Source organism: Varanus komodoensis, unplaced genomic scaffold (assembly GCF_004798865.1).
Source record: "Varanus komodoensis strain SLA01 unplaced genomic scaffold, ASM479886v1 scaffold12, whole genome shotgun sequence".
In the NCBI taxonomy this organism is placed as follows: Eukaryota; Metazoa; Chordata; class Lepidosauria; order Squamata; family Varanidae; genus Varanus; species Varanus komodoensis.
The window spans coordinates 1,534,270-1,547,775 of NW_025335349.1; the positions used below are offsets into that span (position 1 = coordinate 1,534,270).

The 13,506-nt window shown below is 40.2% G+C and overlaps 1 protein-coding gene across 30 annotated transcripts in view; it reads right to left on the reverse strand.

Annotated features, from left to right (window-relative positions):
* The window catches only part of DST (dystonin), a 370,183-nt gene that overhangs the window by 23,311 nt on the left and 333,366 nt on the right, over positions 1-13,506 (reverse strand). For all 30 annotated transcript variants that reach the window (XM_044421565.1, XM_044421571.1, XM_044421551.1 and 27 more), the window contains 5 exons: positions 12,824-12,943; positions 10,531-10,700; positions 9,029-9,188; positions 7,721-7,915; positions 5,894-6,022 (listed from right to left, as the gene is read on the reverse strand). In XM_044421565.1, coding sequence (XP_044277500.1) covers positions 5,894-6,022; positions 7,721-7,915; positions 9,029-9,188; positions 10,531-10,700; positions 12,824-12,943 — 774 coding nt within the window. The remainder of the gene's footprint in view (positions 1-5,893; positions 6,023-7,720; positions 7,916-9,028; positions 9,189-10,530; positions 10,701-12,823; positions 12,944-13,506) is intronic.

Here is a 13,506-nt window from a genome sequence, read left to right on the forward strand (position 1 = left end):
AGACTTTATAGTCCAAAATCAGTCAAATGATTTAACAAGATACTGACTTTTGGACATGTTTTAGGGAAGCCAGGGATCTGATCTTTAACCCACCTACATACCCTACTTGGAGGGTATGAATAGATCTTTAAAGATATATAGAAGTTGATACTTTTAACTGGACCAGCATCTACTCCTGCACTTTTCTAGAAAACATTCACCAAGTACTGTGGAAGTTATAGACTGAACTAGGGAGCATTTACATCCCTCCTACCAAGGTTTGGAACATATAAGGGCTCTTCTCATGCAATTACTTCTCCCTGTCGACATGGAATGGGGTAGGGAAAGGCACAGAAAAGCCTGAAGCCTCCTAAGCTCTCTGGGACTCAGCAGACAAAGAAACGGGCCCTCTAGCTGTGGCATTCCAAAAGGTTTGCATCTTCTTACATAAGGATGTGCTGGTCAAATAAAATGTGTCACTTTGTGGGGGAGACAAAGGAGCAGCTTTTTGTACCAAATGGGAGATGAAACAGAAGGTGATTCGCACATTGCTTTTTTAACATGGAAACACTCGGCCATAAGCTTCTTTCTGCCTGCCCATTCACCCTGAGAAGCATTCTCCAACTAGGTTTGTGTGATACAAAAACCCAGTGAATACCTGGCTTGTTCTTGGGCAACAAGCCATCCCGACAATCCACTGCTTGTTCTAAATGTTGTTAGTTGCACAGTATGTTGCTGTGTCATTCAGGGAAACCTGTCATGGATTCAGGGAAGTGGCTAAGCTAGCGGCTCGGCAACAGTGGCAAAAACCTGTGGCTCTGTTCCCAAGTGCATCACCAGTGCCAGCCACTCTACTCATGCCCAAGAGACACCGTGGGGTGATCCTGCTGCCTCCTGCTGTGATCATGAGCCTGTGTTTGCCCCTCCCTCCCACACGTAACTGTGCATAGGCCCCTGTGAAAACACCGTGGTTAACACTATTGAGAAACCATGATAAAAGGAAGCCTGAGTTTTGACAGCTCCATGCTCATAGTACAGGGGGTGGCTTGCACTTTTCCACCTTCCAGAACACCTATAGTCTCAATAGGATGGAAAACAGTAGTCATGTCTAGCCCAAAATATACAGTATCTCTCCATGAAAGGAGTGATCAACAGGTCAATGCTTTTTGTAAGCAAATATCACTTGCAGCTTTGCTTTCCCTTGTAAACTTGCCTTTTGACAACTGTCAGGAGAAAGTAAAGCAAAAAGTAAACTTCTTTGCAGCCTCGGGTCAGTGTCCATGGCAGGCACCTGTGGCACTTTGACAATAGGTTTCCTTGGGCTGTTTCTAAGGTGAGGGTACCCAAGTCAGACCCATGGAAGTGGGTAAGAGTGCACTTGTACAAGTCCAACTACAAAATGATTTTTTAAAAATGAAAATACTGGCATAGATTTTAGGTGCCAGTAAAAAGTAACAGTCTCTCCTATCTGCTGCTTTGGCATTTCCAAGAAACATCCCTGGTTTCCAATTTGGAGATCACAAAAAGCAATCTCCAAAAACAAAAACGGCGAAGGGGAAAAACGCTTTGCAAGCAACAACGGGCTCACAACTGTGGGCAGCCTTAGCTGCTTTGAGACACCAACTGGAGGGGGAAGTGGGTAGACAACCCATGTGAGCCTGACCATCTTTTAGGTGAACCATGGGTTGTTTCACAAACAACCCAACCTGCATAGCTTATTCACAGAATGGGTTGTCAGGATGTGCAAACCCATCCATTGTCTGCAAAAAATACTTGGGAAAAGAATATGAAAGACAGATTTTGTAGATAGAACGGGGCTAGATTTCAGACTTTTCCTACTCAAGAAGGCAATAGGTGAATCAACTCACCACATGGCAGCCTTTACTCATTTTTTAAAATGCAAAGAGCAATCAAAATATTTTAAAGGAAGTTATTAATAGGATGAACCACTTTTAGACACCTGCTTCTTAAATAAATTTGAATGCAAACTAACCTGTACATAATTCAAACACTTTATCTGTATTTTTCTGCCAAAAGGGAGTTTCTAATCTGAGAAAAGACATCAGAACCAATCCCTGAATTACGTTCCTGTGAAAACTGTTGACAAATGATTAATGAGTGGATATTGTATTGTGCTCGTGGTAACAGTGCTTGATACCAAATGGTCAAGTTGATGAAAGGGAGCCTTCAGCTACTTTGAGGAACCAGCAAATAAGAGGGGAACATTTGGAGTCCCCAGATTCTATTCTGGTCAGATTAAAACCTGAGCAGAGCAGAATTTCAGTTTTCTCTAGCAGGGTACCAGTTCAACATAAACTGGCCTTCTGTATGCCAAGCATGTGCTTGCTTACTCATCAAGGCCCTCCTTCAACATGCTTTAAAATGTGTGTGTGTGTGTGTGTGTGTGTGTGTGTGTGTGTGTTTAAGCTATGCACTTTTTCACAGACATACCATGAGAAGAGCAGATGAGACAAATGAGCACAATGGCACACAACATTACCCAGCTTGAACAGTGTTTACCGGCCACCCTGAGTTCTGAACATCATGTTGCCAAGCACAAGTTATACGGAATGTTATATAAGGGTGTTGTATGTGGCTTCTAAATCAAGTCAAGCCAGCCTTCCCTAGAAGCAAAAACGAGTAAACTGAGCCTGTCATAGTTAGCATGCAGTGTGAGAAGGCAAGACCCACTGGAGAAGACAATCATGTTAGAGAAAATCAAAGGCAGAAGAAAAGGAAGACCAAATATAAGGTGGACTGACTTCATAAAGGAAGCCACAGCCTTGAACTTGGAAGATCTGAATGGAGGTCCGATGGAACCCTCTTTGACAAACTAAGTCAGTACTCCAAATGGATTATATGAAATGCTCCCTAAATGCTACAAGTCCCTGCATCACCCTAGAATGATGAAAGCCAATTGTACGGATTTGAAACTGGCAAATGAATTAGGTATATAGAGCATTTTTACAAGAGTATAGATTTATGAGAGCTTGAAGTGGTGAGGGAAAAAAGCTGGGCTGAAGAATGAGCAAGTGGCAAACTTCCTTCCTTTCATAACTCATCTAATGCATTAACCCACTGTTCCTTTTAGCCCAAGGACTCTCAGTTGTCTAGCATATGCTACCTCTATTAAATCCAGTGAAAATTTTGTAGAGGTGCTAATTGGATATGAACCTGAGTTGTTCAAAAGAAAAGGTTTCCATATGTCAACTAATATAACCATCTTTTGTAAATAAAACTGGTAGATCGCGTAATTCTTGTACCAAAAGAAAATGATTTTACCAAAATTTTAAATCAATAATAACCCATATGGAGCTTCATCAATTAAAAAAGCACTAAGGATAGCCATAACTATTCCCGTTAGTTATTTCAGTCTGCTCTGGTACAGAGTGAAAAATGTTGAGTTTATAATGCTTTCCTAATTTACCTATTTTTAAAGAAATTTAATTTTATTTGAAATTTAAAATTTGTTTTAAATTTTAATTTTGTAAGGACACACAATAGGAAAATTGATTATTTCCAGCATTGATAGTACTTAAAGGAATGCTCTAAGAAAGCTTTAAATACAGGGCTTATTTGCAAGATATAAATATTTTAATATACCTGCAATGGGTTTGCCTAAATACTCATAATGTAGGCATTTTACCACAGTGTTTTGAAAAGGACTCATAATGAAAGTGTGGCAAGACTTTAGAGCATTGCTACATTAAAAGATAGTATCCCCACTAGCCATTTTCTCCACAACAACAAATTAAAAACCAGTGGCGCTGGCTCTAATATTATACACTAAATTTAGAATTAGATAAAAGTATCTTTGAAGATTTTCCAGACCATAAACTCTGTCAGAATATGTCTTCACTCTCAGCTTTTATGGTTGATTATAATTATTTTACATTGTTTACATTTTAGCAATGGTTGTAGATTATTTGTGTGTGTGAGGCGTTGCTCTTTTCAGCCTCGGGAAGGGCTTTGCATGTGTGTATGTACACATTTGCCTTTGCTTTGGTGAGAAGAAAAGCCAAAGAGAACCATCTGGAGCCTGTTCAGAAGACATGACAGTAAACAAGATATTCTCTTCTTCGTCATTACCAATATAACTTCTGGCAGCTTTTCCATGATCTCACTGTATGGTAACAGACACATGAAGACTAGCCAGGAAAAAGATGGAGCTGGAGGAGTAGCTGCAGGCACAAAAAACGGCCTGACTCATAACCTAGACCGCTACAGCAGTCCAAAGGGTGTGGGATGGAGGCCGTGTAATACGCACTTAACAACTCCCACTGAAACCAATGGGTTGGATCTGATCTCCCTTCTGTCCATAGAGGCTTCCGGACCAGCAGAGGCACTGTGCCAGTGGAATGGAGAGGCACAGATCTTCATTGCCTCCTCCCTCTCTACCTTGCCCCAGTCTGCTTTAATGGACTCTCTGGGACAGTGGATGAAGGGGCATGGGGAGCTGCAGAGAAAGCGAGGGATCAGCTAGGATTGCCTTCCCCCTTCCTCTGCTGGTAGGAGCATCCTATGAGGCACTCCACCCAGGAGATGACCCCAGCAGTGGAAAAGAAGCTGGATCCAACCCAGCGACATTGTGAAATGTTACGCGAGATTAATGGCTGCTGACAAAACCAGCAGCCGTACCTCACTTCATCTCCCCCACTGCCCATAATACGTGATAAAAGAGGACGCATGATGTGATGCTATCACTCTGTAATTTTTCCTGAGTCCATTTCATTGGCAGTAGTCACAAATTCCCTTAACATGTAATTCTGTCATGAGTCAGTGTAACCTGGAAATTTTCTGTCCTTTCAGCATATCTTTTTCTTATCTACTTTAACTGGTACTGCATACACAACTCGTATATGCAATCTTAAATATCTTGGCAAAAAGTTCTATTTATTTCAAGGGAACCTACTTGCAAGTAAGTATACCTATTACCAAAACCACTTTAGGAGAACTAGTACTAACACAATCAAACAAAACAGCAGAAGTGGCCCACTTTCCTGCCTCCAATCGTGTCTGTGTATGAATGCACCTGTATATCATATTAGAAATATGAATTGATGTTTTCAATTGGCTAATTTCCTTTCATGCTTCAGCTCCTGGTTTGACTCCTGGAAATCAGCTCATGTACTAGATATCTGGGCCTATTGTGCTTAATGGCTACCCTGCTTTTGTGTCCTTATGTAGCAGCAGAACAAGGGGTGCACTGGAACTCTTGAGGTCTGCCATAGATGGGCCAATGGCCTCTGGTCAACATGATAGGTCATACATTCCACAGGCCTTAAAAAATAAAGGCACAACAATTTCACATTTACCGACTGGCCTCTGGCCTTGGCTCTGCAAAATTTAAACCAACTACTTCAATACTTATACCTTTCTTCTATAGTGTTTTATGCTGGCATTTTTTCTAGAAATGAGCATTCAAACTACAAGGGAAAAGGATATAGCAAGAAAGCAGAGGCTGAGAAATAGGGAAAAAACATGCTAGTGGAATCCTATCAAATTTCTCCTGCTTGGACTTAGAAACCGGAATGTGGCTCATGACAAGACTCCAAGGGATAGGATTGGGGGGGAGGGGTCTACTGTTATCTAGCAATTACATCTTTATGAATAGCTTTAATTTGAATTCAGAGGCAAACATGAATTAATATTTGATGCCTGTGTAATACATTGAAAATGTGTTGATTCAATTTTAAGAATCTTTTGCCGATTCAGTTATCAGTCATTCCTGGAAAATGTCACTGCTAAATTAACTGCATTTGTAGAAAGACTCTGCTTTATGAGCTCTTGTTTCTAGGAAAGAAAACTGGTTTTCATTGCCAGATACAAATAAGCCATAAACGGCTTTATTTTATTTCTGCCTTTTCATAAATCTAGCCTCAAGAGTCAGCATTGTCTCAGTTATCTTACTCACCCGATGCTGATCTATTAGTGTACGCAGAGCCTCTTCATCCTCTGGAAGGATGCCATGGAAACGCAGGGCCTGTTCAGCCTCAGCCAACCATTCCAAAAGAACATGCACAACCGAGTGGAATTCCTCTGCCTGTGTAAATGGAAGAGCGGTGAGAGGGGAGAAGAACAGGGTTAAAGGGATCTGGACAGAAAAAGCCCTATGTTGGATTCTCCATATAACAACAAGCCTGTGCCCAGACTGGTGGGTTCTTTATCATCCAGCAATGAAGGTACATTAACTTTTTATTAAGGAAGATGACATATAGCACCTCTCTATCATGATCATAAAAATGTCATTAAAAAAAATGAAGAAAGCCCAAAGGCCTGCTTATGCATGCCTTTAAATATATAATTGATAGCATATGTGAAAGCTGTATTAAGAGGAACTTGCCTTCACACTGACAAATTACAAAAGGGGCACTTTAACCTAATCATGCTAATGAATTATTAGTTTGTAGGGAAGGAATAGTAAGTGAGGTTGTGCCTAGATTCTAATTTGTCAAAGAGTTGAAGGCAGTATCACTATAGAGCTGTCATTTCTGGTGACCAGGTACACATATGTTTTGTGGGTGCATGTGTGCGCATGTTCTACAACAGATTTGGTCAAATTGGTCTTGCAAATTTCAGCAGTGCCTTGAAAAGTGACAGGAAAAAAGCAAAATCTACCTTCAAGCATCTATATGCACTACAGACAGTCAGCAAGCTGTTTTAAGAGGAGATTTCCCCAGTTATTTTAGGTATATGAAAGGACAATGGCTTCTACCCTTGTAGCCCTACACAAAGCAAGCCGAACCCCCTGAAGTAATATACATCTCTCTTCCTACACCCATTCCTAGGAAATGCTCCACTGTTCAAGAACTTTTAGCCTGAATGAGATGAAATTAAATGCTATCTGACACACAGTCTAGTCAATTTCACCATCCCATTGATGTGATTTGGGTTGAAATGGGGTATCAATAGGACATTCAGGAAGCAATGCTATCTGTGTCTTTCGAAGGAGTGGCCTGATGCCAAAGCATTCCAGCTATCCTTTGCTTTGCAGGCACATGCTGGCAGAGCAGAAGGGGCAATGAAGAGCTTTTTCAGCTCTCCATCCTCCTTGTTCATTTTTTGGATGAGCTTCTGAGTCCCTGAGAGATGAGCTTCTGAGTGCCCCAGAAGCCAGACCAGGGCTGGAGTGGATCCTCTTCTTTCCTCCCCTCCCCATCCACTGGCGCACTCCCACATGTCCTCTTTTACAGCCCACAAGTTGCACACTTAGGAGACAGGTAGCTGCTGCCTTTCTTTCTGCAGCAGCTGTAGGATTTAAACCCAAAGTCCTTTCCTGAGGTCACAGCAGTATATATGGCCTTGGGACTGGGAATCTGACAAACTCAAAGCTCTCCTTGGGAACCATACAATTGTTCTCCCATCATAAGGCTTTTCAATAGCTCCTGGGGATATTATTTTTCTTTAAAATTGTTCTTACACTGCTGTGTTAATGGGCTTGCATTATGTTACTTTGTTTTATTTTTAGGGTTTTAATCTTTGTAAACCACCTAGACAGCTGTGACTATTGGATTCAGAAATGCAGTAAATGAAAAGGAATCAGAAATTGTTTTAAATGTAATTTGTATTGCAAATGATACTTGCAGTCATTCATCCACCCATTCACTGCGCAAAACTGAGCGGTATATTGAGGACATGAAGCAGGCCCTCGTCTGTCTTCTTGCTTGCTAAGCAGTAGAGATACCCCACAAACACATTTCAAATCTCTGCCTGAATTCAGTGCAATCACTTGAGTCTTCACCTGGTGGAGGGCTTGTTCTAGTCGTGTCTGCTTGGAGACGGACAATGCGCACACTGTCTCCCACCGCGTGCCGAGCTCCTGCATTTGGACCTTTACCCAAGAGGAATCATCACGGCTGCCTTCTATCAGCTCACGGGCAGAGCGTTTCAGAGCTTGGACGCTGCTTGTCCTCTTTCCTAGTTCCTTCTGGAAACCCTGAGCAATGGAAAGAATTTGTGCCCATCTGTTTAGAACAATATATGTTCCCACCACATCGGTAACAAAGTTGTCACAACTGTAAAGAATGTTCTTTAGTAATATTGTATTTTTACTCCACCTTTCATCCACTTGCAAGGAACCTACGACTCCTTTTCTCCATTTTATCTTAACAATAACAACCTGTGAGGTGGGTCAAGCTGACATTCCCTGATTGGCCCAAAGTCACCCAGGGACCAGAACCCAGACCTGCTGTGTTCCAAGCCAGCATTTTAACAACTGTGCCATACTGAATCTCTTGAAAATTTTCAGAAACCAAATCTAAACTACACATTCCCCTTTTTTGGTAATATAATTTATGTATATATTTGCCAATCTGACTTCATTTTATTCAGCTGTTGGTACTTTGCTATATTTGAGTAATTGTTTAATTTACTCTTAAAGCAGTAGGTCTACATATATCCAAAGAGAACACAGGTCACCTTCAGACACCACACACGACCCAGATTCTGTCATAATGGGAATAAGCCTAGCAACTCCTCCTGCCTCAATTTTCCATTCTCCTACCCGATTTACTTAATCATTTATTAGATTTATATCCCGCCCCATTAGCTGGAATGATTCTCTAAATCTATTTATCTAAATAAATAAATTTATGTCTATACATGAAAAGAGCATGCCTATAGATCTTTTGCCTCTACGCAAAGTAACAGAGTTGCTCTTGAGGATGAGCATTTCAGCTCCTGCACCCATCATAAATTAAAAAGTGAGGTCTGCAAGAAGAGATTGCTAATAATGTTCACCACTGCATTAGTGGCTTTGTTTTAGAAACATTTGGGTACATTCTTTATACTTGGAGGGCTTGAAATAATCTGAATTAAGATCTCCATAAAACAACCAATATTGAAGCAACAGGGCAGGTTTCAAATTAGTTTGAAAGGACTTTTCCACTCCAACCAATTTTGATACCACAGTCTAGGGTTTTGAATCCATTGAATGGGGTCATGAATCTTCCTTGGAGTTACAGCGTGATCCAACAGACATTCAATCAAAATGTTTTGAGAAGCATAATTTAAAATAATATGAAAATGACTGTAATTTTGTTGCCATTACTTTGTGATTATCTATTAAATTCATCACTAAATCAACGTCTCCATGCACAGGCTGATCTTCGGCCAGCTGTGGTTCCACTTTGTATAGCCAATCTATGAGCGCCTGAAGAGCATCAGTAAATTGTCCAGAAAACAGCAGGGCTTCTTCCAGTTTGTTTTGCCTGAAGTGGGAAAACAAAAGAGTCATACACAATGGAGAAAGGAAAACACAACCATACTTACATTCATAAGGGAAACTGCTACTCAAATAAAAAAGGGGCCATAATTTGTTTTTGTCTTTTCTTAATAGCTGGCAGTAATTGTAGCAACACTTCTGTTGATTCTGCTCAGCAACGACAGCCAACTAAAAACACACTTCTGGGGAAACGGCAAGCCAAGGACGAGGGACTGGTGTGAACGGCTCCTTCATTTACCAGTGGTCATAAAGATGACCATGTGGAAGAAATTAAGTGGAACTGCAGCATAAATAAACCAACTCAATGAGTACTTATACACTGAGAGTATCCTACACATGGTGAGCAACACATACCACTGTAACACCATCATCCCAACCACACAGGAGCCAAACCAGCTGCTGCAGCATTCTTCATCATAATTGTCTGCCACAAAATGTATGTTGCTATTGTGCTACCTGCTAGTTCTCACGTCCTCCAAGCAAGTCCCCATGCCCAGTCACCATGGCCTCATGCCCTGCCGGTGCCCAGCTCCAGGAGTATCATGTCCTCCTACCAGCAGTTATTCCATTTTCCCCTTTTGATAAACAAAATTCTATGTTTTATGTCTCTTTGCCAAGATCAGCTCGAATGGCTGAGTGAACATGTAGTACAAAATTAATCATCTACCCCACCTTGGGAAAGGAAGTTTCTTCATAAATTAATATGCATTCTTCAAAAATTAATATGCAAAGAAAAATGTGCATGAGTAGGATCAATATTTTCCATTTCCATTTCTCTGTGCCATCCCAGACACTGTAGCTGAATACAAATAGGTTATCTAGCCACACTAGGAAAAAGAAGAGCCTTCATCCTTTGCCCAACATGGCATCTTGTACGACTAGACCGGGGGCAGGCAACATTGTGGGCATCAATTGTCTATGGAAGCTTCTTCCTGCTTCCCCACCAAGTCCCATGATATTTAGAAAATATGTTTATATTTTCTTATTGACAAACTGGGGTTGCTTCAAAGTAGAATGGGAGGTTTTAGGTGCTGCCATGTTAATTTCCCATGAATGACTCTAAGCAGGTGACTTTGTGACGACATACCCGTGCACATGTACAAAAGTCATTTTAGGGTTATGGCCAGGACAGTTTTTCAATTTCTGTATGTGTCCAGAGGTCCTCAAGGTTACCAAAAGGACTAGTCTGACCAGGGATACATACCAATTTAAAGAAAGACAAATGAGATGAGGGAAATTGTGCTCTTTCCAGCAAACTATTGTTTTATGAAGCACCTTTTAAGAGATGCATGGGTTTTGGTTTAAATACTAGGAATTTTTGGTTTTACCTTTCTACAGATTTTCCACAGACTGTATCCCATTTGTCTCTGAGTTCATTTAGCATATCGTCCAGTTTCAGATTGTCATCAGCAAGGGAAGTTTTTTCTTTTAAGGCGCGTCCACTTCTGTTTGTAGTGTCATACACTGAATGTTTAGCTCCAAGAGCTTTTTGGAACTCCTGTGCAAGAAGCGGGAGAACATAATAATGAAGTGCACAGTAAACACAATCTAAAGGACAAAACCTTTTGCACAGCACAGTCAAAGGAGCCAAGCATGTGTTTTACTATTCTCACTGAAATAAACAGGAATTGAAAATATCAAATTTTTCTGAATTAGGCTCAAGTAAACAATCACATGTTTAAAATACTTCAGTAGTTGTGTGCTGCTTTCTTCTTTGGAGCAGGGACTTTTCACTAAGATATCAGACTGTGCAACTATCGTGTTTTTTTAAGAAGGCATAAAACTTCCATCAAAGAAACAATATTTGCACTCAGCCAGCATGATAAGCCACACTGAAGGACTGAGTATGGCTGGACTGTGGGTTGCCATTGAATGATGGGTTGTTGTTGAAAGAAATGGGTTATCATGTCTGAACCTAACCAGGTTAACAAATCACAGTGCACAACTCATGGTTCATAACTCAACAACAAACCATGGATTCTCTCCATTGGTAGCTGGGCTCAAACGATGCAAGAAACAACAGATCAACAACCTACAGTTCAGCATCAACCTACACTCAACCCGCAATCAGCCTTGAGTGTGGGTTAGTCTGAACCTAGCCAATGGATAGGAAAAAATCAAACTTTCAGTTATTAATTTTTCAAGGGCTCTATTATGTTTAATCATTCTCTAGAATGACACTACAGGAATTACAGCCAATTTATCATAAACAATTATCATGGTTGTATAGATGTGAAGTAAATTGAGGTAGACCCATAATGAGACTCCTATTATCTTAAAACTTCTATCTATTTTAAATACTTGAACACAGGAAAGAAGAACAACATGACCCAGTCTTTCTTCTTACTCTGGCTTCTAAATATAATGTGTAATCGAGGGAAGGGATAAGAGAGCAATTCATACTCCCTCAAATCTTTGGCAATACCTAACAAATATGAGACAGATATCACTTCGTAAAATGTTGGTTTCTTCTTATTTTTGGCAGTAACAAGCTGGCAAAGAAAAGAGCCAAGTTACTCACCATATCAGACATAGTCTAGTTTATGTCCTTGTCTAAAGATATGAAAACCACTAAAACTTCCAACAGAAGTGCCGCGGTTGATTTTGTAAAAGGAAGGTTAAAAGAAAGTTGTGGAGTACAGCAATATACAGCATGCAACACACAAATAACTTGTTAAGGGGATTATTGAGGATTTGGGGATGATATTCTATTATTCTCCATGTACTAGGAATGATAGAAAAGTTGATAGTTTCTATTGGGCTAGCTTATATGAGTAAACATAATCATTTTAAAAATCTGACAATCTCTTCTATGAGTTGAGCTGATCTGACTAAATTCAAGGCAAAATTGAAGCCACATTTATGATTTAAGCCAATCTGACAAATTAAGGGTGGAATGTACTGGCAGCCAGTTTGAATACTCAAGCTGCAGCATGTCATGCCATCTGAACTCAGGTGGCAGAGGTTGTGTGCAGGTTAAATTCTATTCACAGAGTGCAACCTTCCCTGGAGCTATACAGAAGAGGCCCAGGTTTTAAAGGTGACTTTTCATCTTTACATAAGCGGATTTATGGAAAGTACTTGACAGCTGTGAGCCTAACCCTAACCATAAACCTACTGCACTTTCATCTGAGATGTCGACAGTTCCAGTGCATCTAATTCATTTCAAATGGAGGTGGGGATGGAAATCATTTCACTAAACTGATTAAAGATTTGCTTCTCAAACTATGCATTTTCAAATTTACTTTGAGTGAGGCTGATTTTTTTTTAAAAAGCAATCCATACAATCTCTGAACAATGCAAAACAAAAGTGTTGGGTTTAGTTAAAAACCAGGTTATCTTACTGACCATCCAGGATGCCTTCTGACAGAAAATCTGGCTTCTAAGATTTTCTACAATAATTTCTTTAACTTTGATATGTACTTTCATGTCTAAAGACCAGAGTCCACAGAGAAATGCCTCAATTTCTATTTATTTTACAAGCTGGAAAATTGCCAGCATTTGAATTTGCTGGTGGCAAACAATAAATCTCCCCACTCTTGCTAACTTCTCAGTACTAGGTTCACTGGCTTTCTTGCCATCTAATTGAATAACCTCAGAATTCCACTGCTAGTGACTCACCTTATGCTGGATGAGCTGCATCTTAATTTTGTCTGGATCATTTGCGATTTCAAGCTCTGCATCCAAAGTCTTTTCTGACTCGTCCAGCCATTCTGTAAGCTTGTTCCAGGCTTCATGGAACTGCAGATAAACAATAATTTTCACTTGCACACAGATGTAGGTTAATATTCAAAATATTCAGTGCGCACTCAATCTTGAAGATATTAAACAGATCATACTCAGAAATATGCAACAATCCAGACTAAACTGGCAGAGCTAAATGTTGGAAAGGCTGGACTGTTCTTTTAGACTCTCATGTACTTGGTTCCATGGAATATTTATAAGTATCTCATTCCTTCTCATAAAAATTCTTTCTACATAGGACAGTATAATACAAATGTTACAGATGGGGAACTAATGCATAACAATATTTTTTACCTGACACAAATATATAAATCTAGTTACAAGCCAATAGAGATTTGAATCTACAGCTTCCAGATTACATTGCACAATGACATTTTCACTAATTCTTGGGAGCTTTCCTGCATGTAAGAATGTGCAGCCCTCATGCATAGACAGCACTGCCTCAATTTTTGTAGGCAAAGCTGTTGGTTTCAAAACATACTGTAGCATAGTTAACCTCTACCTCATTTCAGACTACCAAAAAAAAAAAAAAAAAAAGAGGTGGCAGGGGAGCTAGGGCA